This window comes from Dendropsophus ebraccatus, chromosome 5 (genome assembly GCF_027789765.1).
Source record: "Dendropsophus ebraccatus isolate aDenEbr1 chromosome 5, aDenEbr1.pat, whole genome shotgun sequence".
In the NCBI taxonomy this organism is placed as follows: Eukaryota; Metazoa; Chordata; class Amphibia; order Anura; family Hylidae; genus Dendropsophus; species Dendropsophus ebraccatus.
The window spans coordinates 130,442,981-130,467,228 of NC_091458.1; the positions used below are offsets into that span (position 1 = coordinate 130,442,981).

General features: G+C 45.3%; 1 protein-coding gene across 5 annotated transcripts in view; it reads left to right on the plus strand.

The window, feature by feature from the left end:
- The window catches only part of STPG1 (sperm tail PG-rich repeat containing 1), an 81,283-nt gene that overhangs the window by 33,673 nt on the left and 23,362 nt on the right, over nt 1–24,248 (plus strand). For 3 of the 5 annotated variants that reach the window (XM_069971276.1, XM_069971275.1, XM_069971274.1), the window contains exons 3-5: nt 15,992–16,090; nt 18,457–18,636; nt 22,340–22,451. In XM_069971276.1, coding sequence (XP_069827377.1) covers nt 15,992–16,090; nt 18,457–18,636; nt 22,340–22,451 — 391 coding nt within the window. Of the gene's footprint in view, nt 1–8,050; nt 8,145–15,991; nt 16,091–16,866; nt 16,987–18,456; nt 18,637–22,339; nt 22,452–24,248 lie in introns of those variants that run through there. The other 2 variants (XM_069971277.1, XM_069971278.1) reach the window with 2 other exon arrangements.

The window sequence follows — 24,248 nt, forward strand, 5'->3', positions numbered from 1 at the left end:
TTGCTGTGGTGAGCTCCCCCTGCTGGCCGGAAGCCTCCATACTGTATACGTATATCCCTGCTGTGCATGCGACATGTGAATTCTTCTTCATGTAAAAATAAGACATCCCCTGAAAATAAGACCCAGCACATCTTTCGGAGCAAAAATTAATTAATAAGACTCTGTCTTATTTTTTGGGAAAACACGATATGTCTCCTAATATAAAGAATAGGAGCCGCAGATGTACCTGTACTACATATGGGGGCACAGGAAATAGAGCCCACGCTTTTAGCAGGTACAGAGCGATTTCAGTAGCGCACCAGTTATGTTACTAAGATTGTATGATGTGACCTTTGCAACATTTCAGAATGAGAATTTTTCTTACCTTGAGTCATACTTCAGTAGAAGTGTATTTGAAGAAGGTTGCGTGTCTGCCTTGTTCCCTTTTGCTTCTATTGAAGTGTCATGTGATTGATGTAAGGCTAGATTTACATTAATTTATGCCTCAACATTCCGCTCATCTATGTGTCCATAGACTGAATGAACAGACACATGATGCTTGGTGGGCACTGATGAGTCTTTTTGTCTAAGGGCCCTATTACACCATTTTTTTAAGCCAAAGCCAGGAATGGATTTGAAAAGAGGAGAAATCTCAGTCTTTCCTTTATGACCAGTTCTCTGTTTATAGTCCATTCCTGGCTTTGGCTTAAAAAAATCTGTCAGATAATCTGCTGGTGTAATAGGGCCCTAAGTGAGTGGGTGCCACCTGTCCCTTACCCTTGAAGGGCTGTCTGGCTTAGACAGTAGGGGTATAGCTCTGGGGCCCTTCTGGTTTTAGAAACTTGTAACAAACTTCCTTCTTGTGCGGTTATTTGTGAGGCATTCTAAACTTTTGTAGGACTTGATCTTGGACTTAAAAAAATGCAGTGAAACAAATATATAGTTTAGAACCAAAACTCAGTACAATTTTAAATATCTTACAGAATGGAGATGTATATAGCTGTGGGGCCCACATCCTCATTGGTGAAGATGTGTGTCTCCTCTCACCAGCCCTGAAGCACATACGCCTACCTGGGGACACATGGGCACCCCATCGCAGTGCCTTTGAGCTGGTGGTAGACCGCTGCAAGGTGAATGAAAGGAGTTGTAAAACTAATGAATTGTGGAGTTTGCATTGTTCACCCCTAGACTTGAGGAGGTGTTTCTTTGCCTAAAGGCCAATGTCATGAGGAATAGAAGAGTAAAGTGCTTCCACGTCAATGCACAAAGCACAGAGAAAGTCACAATTTTTTGCACAAATAAGCAATTGCCTTCAAGATCGCAACACATTTACCCCAAAAGCCTACACAAAAACCATTGATTACGTTCCACCTGCGTCTTACAAATTTAGGTTTTTAAAACCATAAACCTCACAAGTACCTCATGCAAAAAACACTATTCCTACTATCAAAACAAAGTAATCATAAACTTCGATCGGTGGTAAAGAGGCTCACAGGGATCTGACATGGGTGATGGGGGGAGGCTGAAATCTGCAGTACATATGGTACATGTGAACACACACGTATTCCTGGTGGAAAAGGACCATTTAATGTAATAATTTTTCTCAATTACTTTAACTTTAAATTTGGCATAGGTGTATAAACTGGCTATAGTCTGTGTTCCCAGCTGCTCATAACTGAGCATTGTTGTGTCTTCATAGCCCAAGTAGCCAGCGCCAGAGAAAGTACAGTAGAATCACATTACATTTTATAGTGCTTGGTCTCATGGTGGCTCTGGGTGCTATAAATACAGTGGGGGGGTGCTCTGTTTCCTAATGTATAGTTCTGAGCGGCCAGGAGCATGTATTACGGCCAGTCCCTATACCTATGTGCTTCTATTAGGTATGAGAAATACTACTCTTAATATAGAATGTCTGCATAGTACAGCATCCAGTAGAACATGAGACATTTCTTTTGAGAGTAGACCCCATAAGTCTAAGGGTATGTGCACACTGAGGAAATGTGATTGAAAATCCATTGCGGAATTCACCGCTCGCAGACTGCGGCTGGCACACGCGTCTCCGTCTGTGTCATAGACTCCATTCTATGCACGAGCGGATTCCGTTTTCTGTCCAAAGAATGAACAATCCTCCTCGCAAAGTGCGCTGACAGGCAGAGAGCCGTAACTAGTCACGGCAGCTCCACACCCAGATGACTAGTTGCCTCCTCTCTGCACGTGCGGCTGGTAGCAGGCCCGGACTGGTAATCTGGCAAGGCGGGCAAATGCCCGCTGGGCTGGCCAGATTACCAGTCCGTGGGCCGCCCGGCTGTTTTAACGGAAAAAAAAAAAAATCACCGCTGCGGTCCGCTCCTGACATGCTCCTCCAATCCAATCAACGTGGGGCCGATGCGGCCCCTCGTTGATTGGCGGAGCACGTCAGGAGCGGGCCAGCCGAGGCGAGGTGAGCGGGCTGTGGTGGCCGGAGGGGGCTGCGGTGGCGTGTCTCTGCCCCGTTATCCCCCCCCCCCCCAAGGGCCGAGGGCCGCAGACGTGCCGCGCGCCGGCACGTCTGCAGCCACCTCCACCAGGCCCCCAGCGGTGACGTCACTTCCCTGACGCGCCGCTGAGGACCTGGAGGAGAGAGAGGAGAGCCGCCGCCGTGGACCGAAGATGCAGCCGAGGAAGAAGCTGCTGGGAGCGAGGTGAGGTGAGAATGTTTTTTTTTTTTTTTTAACCCCTTCACATGTGGCCATACAGGGGGCTATTCTATACAGGAGGGGGGTGCAGGGGGGGGGGTGGGGGCTATTCCATATTGGAGGAGGATGCAGGGGGTCTATTCTATACAGGAGGGGGATTCAGGGGGCTATTCTATACAGGAGGGGGTGCAGGGGGCTATTCTATACAGGAGGGGGTGCAGGGGGCTATTCTATACAGGAGGGGGTGCAGGGGGCTATTCTATACAGGAGGGGGATGCAGGGGGCTATTCTATACAGGAGGGGGTGCAGGGGGCTATTCTATATGGGAGGGGGTGCAGGGGGCTATTCTATATGGGAGGGGGATGCAGGGGGCTATTCTATATGGGAGGGGGATGCAGGGGGGCTATTCTATATGGGAGGGGGATGCAGGGGGTCTATTCTATACAGGAGGGGGATGCAGGGGGCTATTCTATATGGAGGGGGATGCAGGGGGGCTATTCTGTATGGGAGGGGGATGCAGGGGGTTATTCTATATAGGAGGGGGATGCAGGGGGGCTATTCTATACAGGAGGGGGTGCAGGGGGCTATTCTTTATGGGAGGGGGATGTAGGAGGGCTATTCTATATGGGAGGGGGATGCAGGGGGGCTATTCTGTATAGGAGGGGGATGCAGGGGGCTATTCTGTATAGGAGGGGGGTGCAGGGGGGCTATTCTGTATGGGAGGGGGATGCAGGGGGGCTATTCTATATGGGAGGGGGATGCAGGGGGCTATTCTATATAGGAGGGGGGTGCAGGGGGCTATTCTATACAGGAGGGGGTGCAGGGGGCTATTCTATACAGGAGGGGGTGCAGGGGGGCTATTCTATACAGGAGAGGGATGCAGGGGGCTATTCTATACAGGAGGGGGTGCAGGGGGCTATTCTATATGGGAGGGGGATGCAGGGGGCTATTCTATACGGGAGGGGGTGCAGGGGGGCTATTCTATATGGGAGGGGGATGCAGGGGGGCTATTCTATATAGGAGGGGGATGCAGGGGGCTATTCTATATGGGAGGGGGTGCAGGGGGGCTATTCTATACAGGAGGGGGTGCAGGTGGCTATTCTATATGGGAGGGGGATGCAGGGGGGCTATTCTGTATTGGAGGGGGATGCAGGGGGCTATTCTATATGGGAGGGGGATGCAGGGGGCTATTCTATACAGGAGGGGGTGCAGGGGGGCTATTCTATACAGGAGGGGATGCAGGGGGCTATTCTATATGGGAGGGGGATGCAGGGGGCTATTCTGTATAGGAGGGGGGTGCAGGGGGGCTATTCTGTATGGGAGGGGATGCAGGGGGGCTATTCTATATGGGAGGGGGATGCAGGGGGCTATTCTATATGGGAGGGGGATGCAGGGGGCTATTCTATATAGGAGGGGGGTGCAGGGGGGCTATTCTGTATGGGAGGGGGATGCAGGGGGTTATTCTATATAGGAGGGGGATGCAGGGGGGCTATTCTATACAGGAGGGGGTGCAGGGGGCTATTCTTTATGGGAGGGGGATGCAGGAGGGCTATTCTGTATAGGAGGGGGATGCAGGGGGCTATTCTGTATAGGAGGGGGGTGCAGGGGGGCTATTCTGTATGGGAGGGGGATGCAGGGGGGCTATTCTATATGGGAGGGGGATGCAGGGGGCTATTCTATATAGGAGGGGGGTGCAGGGGGCTATTCTATACAGGAGGGGGTGCAGGGGGGCTATTCTATACAGGAGAGGGATGCAGGGGGCTATTCTATATGGGAGGGGGATGCAGGGGGCTATTCTATACAGGAGGGGGTGCAGGGGGCTATTCTATACGGGAGGGGGGTGCAGGGGGGCTATTCCATATGGGAGGGGGATGCAGGGGGGCTATTCTATATAGGAGGGGGGTGCAGGGGGCTATTCCATATGGGAGGGGGTGCAGGGGGCTATTCTATACAGGAGGGGGTGCAGGGGGGCTATTCTGTATTGGAGGGGGATGCAGGGGGCTATTCTATATGGGAGGGGGATGCAGGGGGCTATTCTATATGGGAGGGGGTGCAGGGGGCTATTCTGTATAGGAGAGGGGTGCAGGGGGGCTATTCTGTATGGGAGGGGGATGCAGGGGGCTATTCTATATGGAGGGGGATGCAGGGGGCTATTCTGTATAGGAGGGGGATGCAGGGGGCTATTCTGTATAGGAGGGGGTGCAGGGGGCTATTCTATATAGGAGGGGGGTGCAGGGGGGCTATTCTATACAGGAGGGGGATGCAGGGGGGCTATTCTATATAGGAGGGGGATGCAGGGGGCTATTCTATATGGGAGGGGGATGCAGGGGACTATTCTATATGGGAGGGGGATGCAGGGGGGCTATTCTATATGGAGGGATGTACAGCAGGGGGGCTATTCTATATGGGGGGATGTACAGCAGGGGGTCTATTCTATATTGGGGGATGTATAGATGAGGATGTTGCTGGAGCATGAAGCCTAAAATGTCTGTCTGGCAGATCCCGTGGAGAGGAGTCCTGGCCAGAGAAGCCTTCATGATGGCCGGAGCCAGATGGAGAAGAAAAGGAAAAGTGGACGTCTCTTCATGCAGAGAAGACGCCTACTGTGAGTGACAGGATGTAATTGCACTATAATCACTTATCAGGTCTGCAGAACCTTTATACAGCTGGGATCTACCTCAGTATCAGGGGTGTCACACTCCGGCCCTCCAGGTGTTGCAAAGCTACAATTCCCGTCATGCTTTAGCTGACCAGGCATGATGGGATTTGTAGTGATGTAACAGCTGGAGGGCCGGAGTGTGACACCTGTGTTCTATTGTCACTGTTCTGGGAGAATATTGGTCTTTATATATTGGCTGTTATTTGGTGCCAGTATAGTGGTATTATCCAGTCACTGTATGCTGAGGGTAGTGGGCATGGTGTGATGGTATAGTGGTATTATCCAGTCACCGTATGCTGAGGGTAGTGGCCATGGTGTGATGGTATAGTGGTATTATCCAGTCACTGTATGCTGCGGGCAGTGGGCATGGTGTGATGGTATAGTGGTATTATCCAGTCACTATATGCTGCGGGCAGTGGGCATGGTGTGATGGTATAGGGGTGTTATCCAGTCACTGTATGGTGAGGGTAGTGGGCATGGTGTGATGGTATAGTGGTATTATCCAGTCACTGTATGCTGCGGGCAGTGGGCATGGTGTGATGGTATAGTGGTATTATCCAGTCACTGTATGGTGAGAGTAGTGGGCATGGTGTGATGGTATAGTGGTATTATCCAGTCACTGTATGGTGAGAGTAGTGGGCATGGTGTGATGGTATAGTGGTATTATCCAGTCACTGTATGGTGAGAGTAGTGGGCATGGTGTGATGGTATAGTGTTATTATCCAGTCACTGTATGGTGAGAGTAGTGGGCATGGTGTGATGGTATAGTGGTATTATCCAGTCACTGTATGGTGAGAGCAGTGGGCATGGTGTGATGGTATAGTGGTATTATCCAGTCACTGTATGCTGCGGGCAGTGGGCATGGTGTGATTGTATAGTGGTATTATCCAGTCACTATATGCTGCGGGCAGTGGGCATGGTGTGATGGTATAGTGGTATTATCCAGTCACTGTATGGTGAGGGTAGTGGGCATGGTGTGATGGTATAGTGGTATTATCCAGTCACCGTATGGTGAGAGTAGTGGGCATGGTGTGATGGTATAGTGGTATTATCCAGTCACTGTATGGTGAGGGTAGTGGGCATGGTGTGATGGTATAGTGGTATTATCCAGTCACTGTATGGCGAGGGTAGTGGGCATGGTGTGATGGTATAGTGGTATTATCCAGTCACTGTATGGTGAGGGTAGTGGGCATGGTGTGATGGTATTACTCGTATTATTGGTAATGTTAGTGTTGTATATAGTGGATTGTATTCAGTCACAGTGTAGTGGTATTAGTCATTATGTGGTGATAATGGCCGTGCTCATGGTGGGGTGATATTATTTGTTACTTATATACTGGTAGTATTGGCAGTATTGGTGGGTTTGCTTAATAACAGTATGGCAGTAACGGGTACAGTATGGTGATATTTGCTTCCTGGTGTTATTAACTATGACAGTGTTATCATGCACATAAAATTCTTACCTATGTTACCATTATATATCCTTCAATTTTTCATGGGGCCCTACTGATAGATAGATGGATAGATAGATAGATAGATAGATATCCAGTAGGAAATGGCTATCTAGCAGCTTATTATGTAGCTTTGACCGCCATTATATGGTGTGCAAACATAGTCAGGATAAAAGGGATTTAAAAAATATAGTAACTTTTGTCCAAAAACAGCACCACCCTGTCCTCAGTGTATGGTTATTACAACTTGGCTCCATTCACTTCAATGGAACTGAGCTGCAATACCTCACAGAAACTGAAGAAGAGTGTGGCGCTATTTCTGGAAGAAGGTGGCCATGTTTTCTCCTATAAAGGGAATCTGTGAGGTCCGTACCAGGTCTAGGGCTGTAGATCTCAGCAGACAGATGTGAGCGAGATATCACAGACAGGACCTTTAGTCCAGTGTAAACTTATATAATTGTCCTTTTCATTTCCAACTAAAGTTTCACAACAGCAGCGGCAGCAGCAGCAGCACCCTACACGTCCATCAGTCAGAGCAGGAAGGGGCGGGGCAGAAGGTGCTGCTGTGGCTCCACCTCTGTGACACTTCAGCTGGTAATGAAAAGAACAATTATAGAGGTTTACACTGGACTAAAGATCCGATCCCTGATCTGTACGCTGGGATCTACAGCTGTGTACCTGGTATAGACCCCACAGGTTTCCTTTAAGGGCACGTTCATACCTAATCCAATGCGGATTTGATGCTTCTGATTTAATCAGTTGAATGAGTGCATATATATGCCACATCAAATCCACAGCAGATCATGTTATAGCATTATTTTTAGGTGCTGATGGTGGGGTTCACATGTTTAAGGGAGTAGTGGGGGACATGGATAAATGAAGCAGAATTTGCTACAGCGCGTATTTGACACCGCTATCCATGATATATAGGGAAGGATATGGTATGTGGGCTGCTGGGGTTTGATTGCCAGGGCTGATTTTAAGTCCCAGTCCGGCCCTGGCTGGTAGCCTCCGGGAGCTGCACAGTACATCTGTACAGTGCAGCTAGGAACCTTATCAGCACAATCGGCTTGATAAGTCCAGCTGGGAGAAAGAGGACAGGGCTTTATTTAAGATTGGCGCACAAGTACGCCCGTCTTGATAAATATCTCCCTAGGTCTATACTGATACATTATGTTAAATGAAATGTATAACAAATTTAACTCATGCTCAGTTCAATCCCAGTCACATGATCTGTCTCATTAGTACTGACAGTTGGTTTTCACTTCACATGCAGCAAAGGGGATTGTGGGAAAGTGTCTGCACTGTTACATGGCAACAGCAGGGTCACAGTTCACAGAGGAAACCAGGAAGTGATCAAATGCATAGGGAAGTATAATGGTACAGTAATGTCCTACAGTTATGTCCTCCTTTACATATGTATATGTGGTACACATCTGATTTTACTTTCTTTGCTTAGTGACACCACCCCCTTCACCCCACTGGCTCCACAGGGGGTTGGGGACCTTTTCCTTTTTTTTTTTTTTTCAAATCTATGACTACCAGGTACAGTAACAGGGGTGACTATAGGTACAGCAGTGGTGGATAGGGAGGCTTGTGAGTACAACAACTGGGACAAGGTAGACTATTAGGTACAGTAACAGGGGTGACTAAAGGTAGAGCAGTGGTGGATGGGGAGGCTGGTAGGTACAACAACTGGGACAAGGTAGACTATTAAGTACAGTAACAGGGGTGACTATAGGTACAGCAGTGGTGGATGGGGAGGCTGGTGGGTACAGCAACTGGGACAAGGTAGACTATTAGGTACAGTAACAGGGGTGACTATAGGTACAGCAGTGGTGGATGGGGAGGCTGGTGGGTACAGCAACTGGGACAAGGTAGACTATTAGGTACAGCAACAGGGGAGTTCAACTTCTAGTACTAATCCCTATGTGATTTATATTAGATCTCGTCACCACCATTGTAGCTAAAAATAATCAGTATTTGATTAGTCAGCCTTTTTCTATTTCAAAAGACTTTTTCATCAATCAGTCTTTTATAATAGCGATCTGAGGTCATAGTTTAGGCATCGCCCTCGCTGTCGCATTCCTTCCTTAGTTTTTGTCAGTCTTAAGCAATAAGCCCTGAGGAGTTGCTACTGTGTTTACAAGATGCTAAAGGTGCATTTTTTGTTCATTCTTTCTGTGATCTAAACACCTAGTAATTATAACAGAGAAATGCTGGACTAACAATCGTATCTTATATATTTATCAACCACAACATTAAAACCACCTGCCAGAACAGCTCTGTCTGTGGCCGTGCAGTCCCATATGTAGTGATGTACTGGATGTTTTTACATCTTTCTGTCATAGCTAGCATTAAAGGCAACCTGTCAGCCATGTTGAGAGGTCAGCTGGGGGAATCCTTACATACCTGAAGTATGACTTGGGATCAGACCAGATGGGCTAGACTAGTGCTGGGTGATTAATCAAATTAATTTGATTAATTCGCCTAGATTTTGAGAATCGATTTCCATTTTTTTTTTTTGAAAATTGTAAATTCGATTTTCAAGGAAAATAAAAAAAAATGCACTCCGACCTGCAGGGGGAGCAGTCGCACTGCAGGCAAGCTGCTCCTTCTTCAGGTCAGAGCAGTACCACTCGCCCGCACCCCCACACTTGGAGAACCGCAAAAGCCTCCCTACTTAACACACACCCACCCATATGATCGCTGCCTGCACCCAGAGCACCGCAGCCCACCCCCCACGGACCAAGATGCTCGCATGGACCCACAAGACGGGGAGCGGCTCCTTAGAACACCGAAGACTTGGAGCTGGTGCCCGCTTCATGGTGTGAGTAGTGTGCCTGTCACTGTGGCGTCCGGTGGGGCCATCTTTCTGGAAGACTTGTTTTCATGCATTACAGCCTCCATACTGTACTGTGTGGTGCTAGTCAGTGCAGTCAGTACTGCAAGACTACTCTACTACTACCCCCAATACTACTCCCCATACTGCTCTACTACTACCCCCAATACTGCTCTACTACTACCCCCAATACTGCTCCTAATACTGCTCTACTATTACCCCCAATATTTCTCCCAATACTGCTCTACTGCTTGCACTACCATTGCTTCTACTACTACCCCCACTCCTGATACTACTACTACTACGCCCACTACTGCTACTCCCCTTATCTACTACTACACCCATCATCTTCTATGCTTCTACACCCCTTATCCACTATGCCTCTACTACTACATCCTGCATAAAATAAATGAATAAAAAAAAGTCGACATTTAAATCGAGAATCGAGAGAAAAATGTAAAACATCGGGGGTTTATTTTTTGGCCATATCACCCAACCCTAGGCTAGAGTAAACCCATGCAAATCAATGAGCCTTGGGTTTCCTTGACTCTGCCACACCAGTTCTTCCTTGCAGGATATTTGATAGGTACTATCAAAGGCACTGATGGGTACTACTAGGAGCCAGCAGACATAAGTCATGGTAAATCTGGTCTGGGCAGGTGTATATTTTGAGTGAAATTCTACAAAACTGGATTCATGTGTGGCCAAAAAGAAGTCTCTATAGATTTTAGGACATGCTTCAGCTTTTCAAAGTACGGCACAGATTGCTTGGATTTGTTATTTCACACTTTTTCATAAACAGCCATTATGGGAACTTGGCCTTACAAAATCCTATGTGTAATTCTTTTTGATCTGGAACAAATACTTACTCTTAGCCTGTTCACACCTATCAGAATTGCTGCGGATTATAGTACATCACATGTGGATAAGATTTCACCAAATCCTCACGTATTGGAAAATGTCAGTGTGCTCATTTATAGCTCTGCGGTTTGCTTATTTATTTACTCTGGGTTTATTAGGCAAATATGCCATTATCTGCATCCAAAAAAACTTTCCCCGGCCCCCCCTCCTCTCTCTCATCCACTGCTCAGAATCAGGAAATATCGACTCTTTTACATCAGTCGGATCCTGTCTGTTCTATGGAGAGGGGAGGGGGGAGGAGGGAGATTAGTCGGCAGCAGAGAACAAAGGATTACACAGCGGGACCTGTGTGAAAGCCAGTATTCAGTATTCAGAGTATTCAGTCAGAGGAGATAGCCCGGTGATGTAGCTGTAAATTGACTCTTTGTTGTCCTGTTTTGGTGCCTCATCTCCCTCCACCCCTCCCCTCTCCATAGAAAATCATAAAGACGGGGGAGAGCTTCAAACTGCTTTTTCATTATAAAAAAAAAAGCATTTTTAATAAACCCAATTACAAAGTTTCTTAAAATCGCCTGTACTATTGATTTCTGCAAAAAAAAAAAATTAAAAAAAATTAAAATTACAGTGACACCCTATTGTTGCGGATTTTGTGACAGATTACCCAGATTTAATCTGTAAATTACAAGAAAAAAACACACTATACTCACTGTACCGATTCTATGGCATTCCTATGCAATGCTTTCCCAGTCCCCTGGTCAACTTTGATGTGTTTTGCTGACATATGACTCATGCAGCAGTCACATGACCTCATTGCCGAATGAATGTCAGAGGCCATTGGGCGAACAGGGAAGCGTTACCACAGGAGCATATAGGGGACATTTACTAGCGAGTCTAATATGTTAAACTATTCTAATGAAGATTGGTGTATATTTTGGTCTAATATTTTGTAACTGATTTATTAAAATGTTGTACTGCCTTGAATATGTCTAAATAAAAAGTAGCAAAAATGCAAAAATTGCGCAATCCTATTCACCTGGTACTGGCCAGACATAAGCCTGCACCTGTTTTGTGCAACTTGTGCAAGTCGCAAATGATACATTGGGCGTTAATCCCGGAATATCCAAACTTTTGGGTGAATATCCAAAACAGGCAGATTAAAAAAAAAAAGTTGCATCTAAAAAACATTCACCCATCGAATACCGGTTTATAAATAGATCTTAGACCAAAAATAGGTGAAGAATCAAATTTTTCACGTAAAAACAGACGCAAAGTCCTTGATAAATTTCCCCCATATTGTTTTTATTTTGGCCGTTAACCGTTTCCCACTAAAAAATCCACAACAAAAGCTGCACAACTTGGTGTGGATTTGTCTTGCTGATTTCTGATTTTGGTCAAAATTGCTCTGAAAATTTGCAATAGCTATTCTGAGTCATGTGTGCATGGGAAGGGTAAGTTAAAGGGGTACTCTGGCCCAGCCGTATTTTTCAGATATGGCCGGGGAGGGGGTGGTTATAGATGCCGGAGGTCACTTACCTCCCCGTTTCCAGCGCCGGGTCCCGGATCGCGGCTCCCCGTACCCCCGTCCGCTTCCTGGTCTGAGCTGCCGCAGGAGACGTGACATCTCCAGGCAGCTCAGCCATTCTGCGACTGTAGCGGAGTCCTGCCTCCCATATGGGGATATGGGGCGCCGCGATCCAGGACCCGGCGCTGGAATCAGGGAGGTAAGTGACCTCCGGCATCCATAACCACCCCCTCCCCGGCCATATCTGAAAAATATGGCCGGGCCGGAGTACCCCTTTAACAGGAGCCAAATGAGATCCTCCTACCTGTATCCACTGTGGTATATTTACTGTACCTTCGTATTTTACTCCCATCTCTTGCATATTTTTTTTAAACATGTATTTCTTTATTGAAGCAAGAAGCCAGGTCTCAGAACATTGCAAATATTCATGGAAAATGAACACAGTGATGTACCCAATTAGAAAAAAAAAAGGTATACATAGGTATACATTTTTTGGACAATTGACAATTAACTTTAGAGATAAACTCAGCATGGGTAGGAGGGTCTTTGTCTAAGAAATGGTGGGCTTCTTGGCCACATGCAGCATACGACCAACTACGTCTTTTTTGTATTTCATATTTTACTGTTTGTAAAATATGTTGGCTCTTTTGAACTTCACAAACCGAATGTTAACAAACCACACTAAAACAGCTCCACAATTGAACAATTACAGGTGTTTAGCTGTTTTAGTAAGTTTCACAGAGTTCGCTAATCTATACTTACCTCTCCGCACTTCCCCGGTGTTCCCTTCCTGGTCTTCAGTGTCTTTAGCCACCCCCAGCCTTCTCAGCCAATCACTGACTGAGAGACAGCACCGAAGCCAGCAATTGGATTTCATTATTGAGACACAAGAGTGACAGCCTGCTCAGCCAATCGCAGGTCCTTACCGTGGTGCTGTCCCATCTCATTTAGCCAGTGACTGCAGACTAAGCTGAAGGTGGCTGAGAATGCAAGGGGAGTGCAGACAGGTAAACAATTCTTTTTTTTTTTTTTTTATGAATTAAAAAAAAATAAAAGCTTGCAAAAATTTGCTTTGCTCAGTATCAAGGACCAGATCAGATTTTATTTTTGTCGGAGATATCTGGAGAAAATGGGGGAAAATTAAATAACATTTTGAGTTCCATGTATGAATGTCACTTGCTTGACATCTTTGACATTACTGTGTCGTATGCTGGTATTAAGCCAAACTATGCTAGAATAAGTTGTGAAACCTGCCTCTTCATATATTATATATTCATGTAGCATCTTTGACTATCCATGGGCCAAAACCTAAAGTTTAAGGGGCCTATTCCACGGGAGCGATAATATCGGCCGATTCGGGCGATTATCGCACGGTGGAATAGAGAAACGATCAGCTGATGATCGTGTCATCGGCTGATCGTTTATTTAGGGCCAGATCTAAAATCATCGGTCCCCCACCACGCATCGCTACGGTGGAATAGCGGTGCGCTGCGAGCGACCGACGATTTGAGAAGCGCAGCATACATTACCTGGCAGGACTTCTCTTCTGCGCCGTCTTTCTCCTGAGTCCTGCAGCACAGCATCAGCAGCTCCAGGGCGGCCTGACTGAGCTGTCAGAGCACGCAGCCAATCACAGGCCAGGACCGCCGCGGCCAGTGATTGACTGAGCTGTCTGACCGGAGCTGCTGATGCGCCGTGGGACCCGGGGAGGAAGACGGAGCGGAGGAGAAGTCCTGCCAGGTAATGTATGGTGCAAGGGCTGCAAGGACATCGGTAACTATGTCTCTGCAGCCCTCGCTCAACGATCATCGGCCCGTGGAATATGACCCTAAGGCTGGGTTTACACAACATTTTTTTTTCTTCTGTTTTTACAAAAAACGGATGCATTATAAATAAAAACTGCATCAAAGTGCATCCTTTTTTTTTTTTTTTACATACACAAAAATGCGGTAAAACACATCCGTTTTTTTTTTATAACAGAAGTCAATGGAAAAACGGATCAAACCAGATGCACACAAATGCATCCGTTTTTTCATCTGTTTTTACAAAAAACGGATGAACGTAGTGTGAACCCAACCTAAGCCAGCTAAGAGCTGTTGTAGATTTCTGCTATAATGTAATATATAGGCCTATCTCTGGTGTACATTATAGTATATCTGGCGCGGTTAGCCATGCCATACTCATTAAACCACGTCTGGTTTTTTTGTAGCACTGCTAAAAAAAATTGCAAAAGATGCCAAAGTGACAAAAATTGGTGTAAAAGTTTGTGATATTTGTCGGTCTTTACCCAAGTTATGCTTGATAATTTTTTTGTGTTTATTACTGAGGATTAGGCTTGGGCTAGGTAAAGATGGTAAATTGATGACAATATTTAGCTCTTTGAAAAGAAATCTCTCTGTATCGACACGTTAACTAGAGGGCTTGACAGTCCCGGGTTTAGCCAGGTTATATATTCAATTATAGGGCTTGTCAAACAATGGGCTTGTTCTGAGCATCTTGGTCCGCCTTATGTATTAGTTCAGTCTTCCTTAAGAAGTGCACAGGTGTTTGCTGTCCCAGCTTACACATACCATTGAAACTTCCTCCTTGGTGACGTGAGTCCAGGTTTCATTAAAAGCTTAAGCTGTCAGTTTTTGCCTTTAGTTTTGTTCCATATCCCTCCCTGTTTTCTTTGCCGAGTGCCCCTGGAGGAGGCTGAGTCAGCAGGGCAGAGAGACAAATCGACTTATTCACTGCTCACACATAGGCTACTAAGTCAGTGTGTAATTGTTCATTGCAGATGTCAGGCTTGCTTATGCATTATGGCTTTTAGATTGTGGTGCCAAAAAAAAAAAAGTGGGGAGCAAAACCGATGCCCTCTAGCTTTCCTGATATTATAGCAAAGATAAATCATTGGCTGATTGGTAATACCCGATAATCCGAGCTAACTTGTTCATCGGCTGATTGAAGCTTTGTGCGGCCATATAATTTATCATTGTCGGACCCACAATTCATTTAAAGAGGTTGTTCAACAATTTTTTTTTCCATATCAACTCATGGAAGAGATTTGTAATTTTACTTCTATCAAAAAAAATCTCCAGTCTTCCAGTACTTACCACTTGCTGTATGTCCTGCAGGAAGTGGTGGATTATTTTCAGTGTGGAGAATAGGAGAGGTTATCTATGGGGGTTTGTTACTGCTCTGGACAGTTCCTGAGATGAACAGAGGTGGCAGCAGAGAGCACTGTGCCAGACTGGAGAGAATATATCACTTTCTGCGGGACATACAGCAGCTGATAAATACTGGAAGACTTGAGATTTTTTAACAGAAGTAAATTACAAATCTCTGGTTTGTCGATTTGAAACAACCCCTTTAAAGTGGCCACACAGATGATCCAGCAACTGTTTGTGTGGCCTGGCTGCAAAATGAATCGAGCTTTGGTGAGGCTCTGCAGATGAGTGCCAATCTCTCTCATTAACGCTAGTTTTGTGCCTCACATCAGGGCAGGTAAATTCTGCCCCCCCCAACACTTCTGAAAACTGGTGGGTGGGTTAAGAAAAAAGGGGTGAGCCAGGCCAGCTACCTGGATGTATCGCCTAGATTTGTTTTTACTGTTTTACTGTTTTTATTTGTTTTATATTTTTCCATAATAAACATATCCTTTCACCTTAAGACTATGTTCACACAATGTATATTTTCATAAATCACGGCAGTTGTACGTTGTAAGGCCGGGAGCACCGGAATTGTTTAAATCTTTCCGGGACCTTACTGATACATGGAATGTGTGCGGAAGGCCTTATATTGTAATCACTTACACAGTTATTGAACATACCAGAGTGGAGTCTGTTGGAAAGAAATCAATTATTGAGTTCAAAATGGAATCAGAATCTTCATAATCAGATGGGAAAGTTTACAAGCTTTTTAGTTTTGATGGTTTAGTCCAAAAATGTATAAGTAGGTGTACAAAACAAACACAAAATAAAAAAAATTTGACCTATAAAGTCTTTTTTTTTTCTTTGTCAGAATGAAAATCCAGGCCCTGGATCGTACAATGTTGGAAAAGGACCGAAAACCGACAGTGTTTCATATTCAGTTAAAGGGACGGGAGGATTTCCATCAAGGGTAAAGAACGTTTTGAGGGAAAAAAATAAATGCTTGTCTGGGTTTAATTGAAATTTGTCAGCTGTAAGTGCTGTATACAGCTGATGAAAGGCTGGATAGCTGTCAGCCTAATTTAAAGCCAAAATCTAGAAATTACATAATGTTCATTGTCCCCTTTGGTGATTGCAAGAATTCACTCTGATGTCCTTAAAGGGGTTGTACACCAAAGAATTTTTTCTTTCAAATCAACTGCTGCCATAAAGTTCCAGAGATTTGTAATTTACTTCTATTAAAAAATCTCAAGCCTTCCAGTACTTATCAGCTGCTGTATGCCCAACAGGAAGTTGTATTATTTCCAGTCTGGAGAGCAGGAGAGGTTTTCTATGGGGATTTGCTGCTGCTCTGGACAGTTCCTGACATGAACAATGGAGGCAACAGAACACTGTGTCAGACAGGAAAGAAAACACCACTTCCTTCAGGACACACAGCAGCTGATAATTACTGGAAGATTTAAGATTTTTTAATAGAAGTGAATTACAAATCTCTGGCACTTTATGGCACCAGTTAATTTGAAAGTAAAAAAAATGGTGAACAACCTCTTTAAATAGAATCTGTCACTACTTTTATTCTGCGTAAATGCTGAACAGATCGGTGTATTACTTATATCATTCTGCTCAGCTGCTAAGCTGGAGAATGAGCTTCATGCAGCACCACTTCCCCTGTTCTCCAACTGACAGTTGGCTGCCTACGCACAGCATGGATACATAACTGCCAATCAGCAGCTGGTGGGCGGAGTGTGCTGTTACTCATGAATATCCAGGACTATTGAACTCACTCACATAATGGAGAGAACTACTTCTACTACTATTCTCCATGTTGTTCAGGGGTATATCTCCAAACCAGCTATACAAAACAACGTAAGTGATACATCATTCTGTTCAGCTTCCCCGTCACTAGTTTATACTACCCTTATATAGGACAGCATAGACCTGCTGACAGAGTCTCTTTAAAATGAACCGTACCTGCTAACAGCTGATGTGGAGAACTATATAAATTCTATCAGCTCATTCATTTGTAAGAACAATGTCACACAGGAATACTTTCCACTTGAGTAACCGTATAATGGCATTACACACAATGAGAATGCCAGCTCCCTGTGACGCACAACGTTAAGATAGCTAATATAGTGTATTTGCATATTTACTCAGCTGTGTAATTTATGAATGAATTAGATAAAGAAGCAAAATATCTACACATATAGGGCCCAGAACTTCCTCCGACTCACTTTGCCTTTCTATGCTGCAAATGCTGTGCGTTCAGTGTTTTTCTCCTACAATATGCAGCTTTTGGCTATGTTCGCACATAGTATTTCCGTCAGTCTTTTGGTCAGTCTTTTTTTCAACCAAAACCAAGGGTGGGCTGAAAACACAGAAGCTGTGCAAATCCTTTCATTATAATTTTGCTCTGTCAGTTCCACTCCTGTTTTTGGTGAAAACAAAACTGATCAAAAGACTGACGGAAATACTATGTGTGAACTTAGCCTTACACTGCTCTCCCATGACGGACATGGAGAAACTTATCACACACACAAGGAAGAAGAGACAGACTGAAGCTTTATTTCATAGCATTACACTAGAGATTCTGCACACAGAAGTGACACATAGTGAATGGCAGTGGTAGTCGGGGAATTCATAGCTCTCTTGCCAGTCTAGACTTAAAGGGGTTGTCCAGCGAAAAAAGTTTTTCTTTCAGATCAACTGGTGTCAGAAAGTAATATAGATTTGTAATTTAATTTTATTTAAAAATCTAAAGTCTTCCCATACTTATCAGCTGCTGTATGTCCTGCAGGAAGTGTTGTTTTATTTACATTCAAAAACAGTGCTCTCTGCTGATACCTCTGGCCGAGACAGGAACTGTCCTGAACAGAAGAGGTTTTCTATGGGGATTTGCTTCTGCTCTTTACAGTTCCTGACATGGACAGAGGTGGCAGCAGAGAGCACTGTTTCTGAATGTAAATAAAACAACACTTCCTGCAGGACATACAGCAGCTGATCAGTATGGGAAGACTTTTTAAATAGAAGTAAATTACAAATCTATATAACTTTCTGACACCAGTTGATTTGAAAGAATTTTTTTTTTTCGCTGGACAACCCCTTTAAGGCTCTATTACACCAAACAATGATCGGCCGTACTTGGCAGGTCTGGCCCATAATCATTTGGTGTAGTAGCGTGTGTTTTAATATTATACTGTCTGCATTGCTTATTTTCCCATAATATGGACACCATAGCACGAGACTAAGTAAGGATATCTGTAACCATTTAGCAATCCTATGTATTGTGTCACTGTACATTGCATAACCCATTGATTAAATGATCCATTGCTTTAGGTCCCTAGATCTTCTCGTATCAGGGCTCTGCGTAGTCCAGCTCCTAATTCTTATGACGTTCAAGGTTCATTATTTTCAAAGAAGGATTTTAGCCAGAGTAACTCCAGCATGTTCCATCAGCCTATTGCTGTCAAGGTGGAGGATATCAAACATAAGACGCCAGCTCCAAATCAGTATACTGTAAGTCTGACGGTGCTGATACAATTCTGTATTCTATATGGAGCCATATTAGTATCTTATGTATTTTTATTTGACCAGTCACACTACGGAATTCTCGCGGACAATGTCCGCGGAATTCCGTCAGCTGTCCGTCCGCACATCTGGGCGCCTTTCCGCCGGCTCCATAGACACCATTCTATGGGCCGGCGTATTCCGCTATACGCTGAAAGAAGTGTCATGTCACTACTTTTAGCGGATCGCGGAATACGCCGGCCTATAGAATGGTGTCTATGGAGCCGGCGGAAAAGCGCGTGCCCGTGCGGGCGGACAGCTGACGGAATTCCGCGAGAATTCTATAGTGTGAACCCGCCCTTACAACTGCCTCTGTACTGTTCATTGACTCTATTATAGACTCACTGGCCCTGATTGTCTTTTTTATGATGTTCCTAAAGGGGTTGTCCGGCGAAAATCTTTTTCTTTCAAATTAACTGGTTTCAGAAAGATATATAGATTTGTAATTTACTTCTATTTAAAAATCTCAAATCTGCAGGAAATGTTGTTTTCTTTTCAGTCTGACACAGCGCTCTCTGCTGACACCTCAGGCCGAGACAGGAACTGTCCAGAGCGGAAGAGCTTTTCTATGGGAATTTGCTGCTGCTCTGGACAGTTCCTGTCTTGGACAGTGAAAAGAAAACAACATTTTCTGCAGGACACACAGCTGCTGATAAGTATGGGGAGACTGGAGATTTTTAAATAGAAGTAAATTACAAATCTATATAACTTTCTGTAACCAGTTGATTTGAAAAAAAAAAAAAAAAAAAAAGATTTTCGCTGGATAACCCCTTTAAGACTCTTCCAATGTAACATAGGGTTCTTTTGCTGGTAGTAAGAATACATGCAGTGTTTTTCTCTGTGTACATATATGCAATAAAGTAGCTTTTGCAAACTTTGTAGTGCCATCCTAAAGGGACCTGTTTTCAGCCCTCTGCCTATTGCCCAGGGATGTACTGTAGCTGATAATAGACAGTGTGCAGCCAAAAAGAGTCTCTGCCGCCACTGCTGCTACCCGTCCCCTAATAAGTGATACATTGCTCCCTATTCACAATGAGAGGGAGTACAGTTGTAGTTTGTCCATAACTACAGTATATCCCTAGGTAACAGAAAGACAAGGTCTGTCCCATTGTTGAACGTGACTTGGTCCAATCTTTATCTTTAACCTTTTTCCTATATAGTGCTGGATATTTTAAGTGCTGGTGGGTGAAACGTGACATACAGTTTTCTAAATGTTCAGCGCAGTGATGGTGCTGGCCTTGGAAACTCTGCCTATGCTGTTAGCAGGATCAGTGACATGGGAGTGACAAGCTTGGCCGGGCTATTGCGTCTGCACCACTTTACACCATAGCAGCGCATAGGCAGGAGTGTCAGCATAACCAGGCCATATACTAACTAGTGATGCACGATGCACCGAAATATCGATACTACTATCGATATTTCGGTCAGAAAAACGGTTCGATACCAGGATTTCCTGGTATCGATACTTCATGTTAATCTGCATAATAGTGCAGATTAACATGAAGAATGGTGCAGAGAACACGGCCGGCAGCTACCTGAGCGCCGGCCGTGTTCTCTGTGTGCCGCCCCCTGCCCCCTGGTGTCCCCTCCTCCGCCCGCAAGCTCTCCGCTCCCGGCGGCGCCAAATTTAAATAGCCGGCACACAGCGATCGCTAGTGTCGGCTATAAAGGGTAGATGCCGCTGTCATAACCGACAGCGGCATTTAACCCCTGCAGAGCCGCTCCATATGCAGCACGCGTCTGCTTATGGATCGGCCCCTCACTGCTAATGACTGCGGCCCGCAATCCCGCGGGCGGCAGTCATTCAACCATTCCAAATACGGGACCCGCCGGTGCTGCGGCAGCGGTCCCTTACACCAGCCAGTTCCCCAACCTCCGGGTCCACAATCCTGTCGCCGCCCCTCCATTCCCGTGGGGCCCACCGATACAGTGGCACAACAACTCCCAGAATACCTTCTTGTGGGGAGTTGTTGTTCACAAGGAGGCATGCTGGGAGTTGTTGTGCCAGGAGGCTGCTAATGCATTACAACTTCCAGCAGCATACCTCCTCATGCACTACATCCCCCAGCATACCTCTTTGTGCACGAGGAGGCATGCTGGGAGTTGTAGTGCACAAGAATGTATGCTGCACAGGATGTATGCTGCTGTCAGGAGCTGCACAACTGCAATTCCCAGCATACCTCCTTGTGCACTACAACTCCCAGCATACCTTCTTGTGGGGAGTTGCAAAGCACAAGGAATTATGCTGGAAGTTGTTGTTCACCAGGAGTTATGCTTGGAGGTGTAGTGCACAAGGAGGTATGCTGGGAGTTGCAGTTGCGCGGCAGCAGCCTTTCAAAACATCCCAGCATACCTTCTTATGCACTACAACTCCTAGCATACCTCCCTGTGCACTACAACTCCCCACAAGAAGGTATTCTGGGAGTTGTTGTGCACAGGGAGGTATGCTTGAGGTTAGTGGGGAATAAAAAATGTAAAAAAAGTGTTTTAAAATAAAACAAAAAATAAAGGTTCTAATAATCCCCCCTTTTCCATTTTTTTCAAAAAAAAAAAAAAAGAACATACATGTATCCATTACATGTGAATTGTCCGAACTATAAAATGTAACAAAGTGATCAAGAAGTCACATAAATAAAAATGTTGTGCATGGGGGGAACATATCTGTAGTCAGGGAAAAGGGAAATTATATTTGTATTTTTACGTGTTTTTTTTCTCAAACTTTTTATTTAGTATCGAATTGGTATTGAGTATCGAAATCCCAAAGCTGGTATCGGTATCGAACTCAAAATTTTGGTATCGTGACATCCCTAATACTAACTGAGGGGTATATATAAAGAGGGGATGCGGGGGAGAGGCGCAGAGGGGAACTGCAGGCCTAGGGCACAGCAGCTCTAGGCCCCACCTCTTTGTGCACAGCAGCTCTAGGCCCCACCTCTTTGTGCACAGCAGCTCTAGGCCCCACCTCTTTGTGCACAGCAGCTCTAGGCCCCACCTCTTTGTGCACAGCAGCTCTAGGTCCCACCTCTTTGTGCACAGCAGCTCTAGGCCCCACCTCTTTGTGCACAGCAGCTCTAGGCCCCACCTCTTTGTGCACAGCAGCTCTAGGCCCCACCTCTTTGTGCACAGCAGCTCTAGGCCCCACCTATTTTTGCACAGCAGCTCTAGGCCCCACCTCTTTGTGCACAGCAGCTCTACACCCCACCTCTTTGTGCACAGCAGCTCTAGGCCCCACCTCTTTGTGCACAGCAGCTCTAGGCCCCACCTCTTTGTGCACAGCAGCTCTAGGCCCCACCTCTTTGTGCACAGCAGCTCTAGGCCCCACCTCTTTGTGCACAGCAGCTCTAGGCCCCACCTCTTTGTGCACAGCAGCTCTTTGACCCACTGTCCAGAACTAAGTTTTTTTCTCTGAACATACTGACACCAGCACAGATGTAGACCCCAGGAATCAACATTTTTTATTGATCGCTGTACAAAGGTACCAGCCGTTTGGGGTAGGTGTTTTCATTAAAATCTTAAAAGGTGAAGGATGGGGTCAGAGAGGAAAGGGGGGAGCTCTAGGAGATGCATAGTAAGGATTTTTAAGAGTGGGTAAAATCACAGTATATTACTATTTTCTTTCCTTTATATATGTCTTTATCTTTTTGTGCTTCAGGTATCTATAAATTTTTGCCATCCAAACAGTAATGTATCTGCACATGCAGCTTTTGTTTCGGGAACAAAGAGAGATGCTTTACAGCTGAACACCTTCAAAGGACCTTCACCTTGTAAGTTCTGGTAATGACAAAAATTGTTGAAAAAAAAATGAGGTTCGATGATATGACATGACTGTATGATCGGTGGGGATCTGACTGTCTGGACCTCCACTCAGCACTGGTTTACTGCTACAGCCCCTTCAGTGCATTCTTGCACAGTGGCACTCTGGCCAGTGGTTGTTCAGGGACGTACAGATGGTCCCATTTACTTTATTACAAGTTTGTTGCATTTCCTGCATGTCATGAAACCTTGTAAGTGGGCTATAGCACTACAACAACATAGCCGTTCCTTCATTGTCCAAATTAAAGTGGAACCCCACTTTGATGGCATATCATATTTACTTTGTGTGATGGGAAACACCTTTAAAGGGGTAGTGCGGTATAAAACCTTTTTTCTCTAAATAACACACATTACAAAGTAATGTAATGTGTGTAATTTATGTGAATGGCCCCCTTCCCCATGTTTCCACCTCCTGACCGTTGACCCGGAAGTGTGATACTGTATACTCACAGAATCACTGTCAACTCCAGCCGCCATCTTGGGACAATCACGTCACTCTTCATGAGGCCGATCTGACAACAGACGTCTGGGGCTTCTGTTATGTTCAGCCAATCGCGGCTGAGCAGCTGATGATGTGCTGGAGGGGGGTCGGCATGAGGAAGGGCTGGAGCAGTCAGGCCGGCCTCCTGAAGATGACACGATCGTCCCAATAAGCTGAAATTAGCTGCAGATTCTGCTTCAAATTTCACCCTTAAAATGTGAGCATAACATTGCTCCGTTGTGTTTAAATTGGATTTCCCCTATGTTGTTCACATGGCGAAATTTCCGTGCGGAATTTTCTGTCACTGATCCGCTCTCTGTCTCAAGAATTGAAATGTCAATTCTGCACCTATTCTGCCACAGCTGAAGAAGAAGACATTTCATGCAGAAAATGTTTCTCTTTTAATTCCTCACCTATTCCTCGGTGTGAACATACCCTAAGGGATCAAGATCTGAAGTATCCAGGCAGGACTGCATCATTCATAATCCTCAGCATTTTACTACATGAAACTTGCAGTCTGTGTCATAACTGACATTGGGATTTAAAGTGTGGGTCCACCTTGGGGCTACAGTTCACATTATGGACTAGGAAATAGCTTTTAAAGCAATTTCCTAGTTTGTGTTTCTTAGCAGATATGTTAAATATGCTGAGCCAGCAGCTTCAGGTAGTCGGTACTCGAGCAGCTGCAAGCCTAAGTCTGCCGATAGCAGTTAACTGTATAATGGCCGGTAGTGTAATAGAGAGAAGTCCTGAATAATTCTCCTGTGTAAATGGAGCAGAATTTTTAGTAACTAACTTCACTACTTTGATTAGCAAGGTTTAATGGAACTCTTAGGGTACAAACACACACGGCTTATACGCTGCGTATTTACTGCTGCGATACGCAGCAGATACGCAGCAGATTAGATCTAAATAACTGAACACAGTATCAAATCTGCTGCGTATCTGCTGCGTATCTGCTGTGTGTGTTTGTACCCTTAGGGTGTTAATACACGGGCCGATGGTGGCCCGATCAATAATGTAAACGAGCACTGATCTGCTAGATCGGTGCTTGTGTACAGGGCCTATTACACGGCCCAATAATCCATTTCATGGTGCACAGCCATTTCTCATTCTGTCCATTTCACTGGGTAGGAAAAGAGGTGGGTCGCCTGCCAGCAATACATGCACAGGTACTTCCTTTGTCTTATTTTATCGGCCAGTCACAGACCAGCACCTACTCCTGTTTGCTATGCCATGGCATAGTGCTGAAGAACTTGAACAGGCT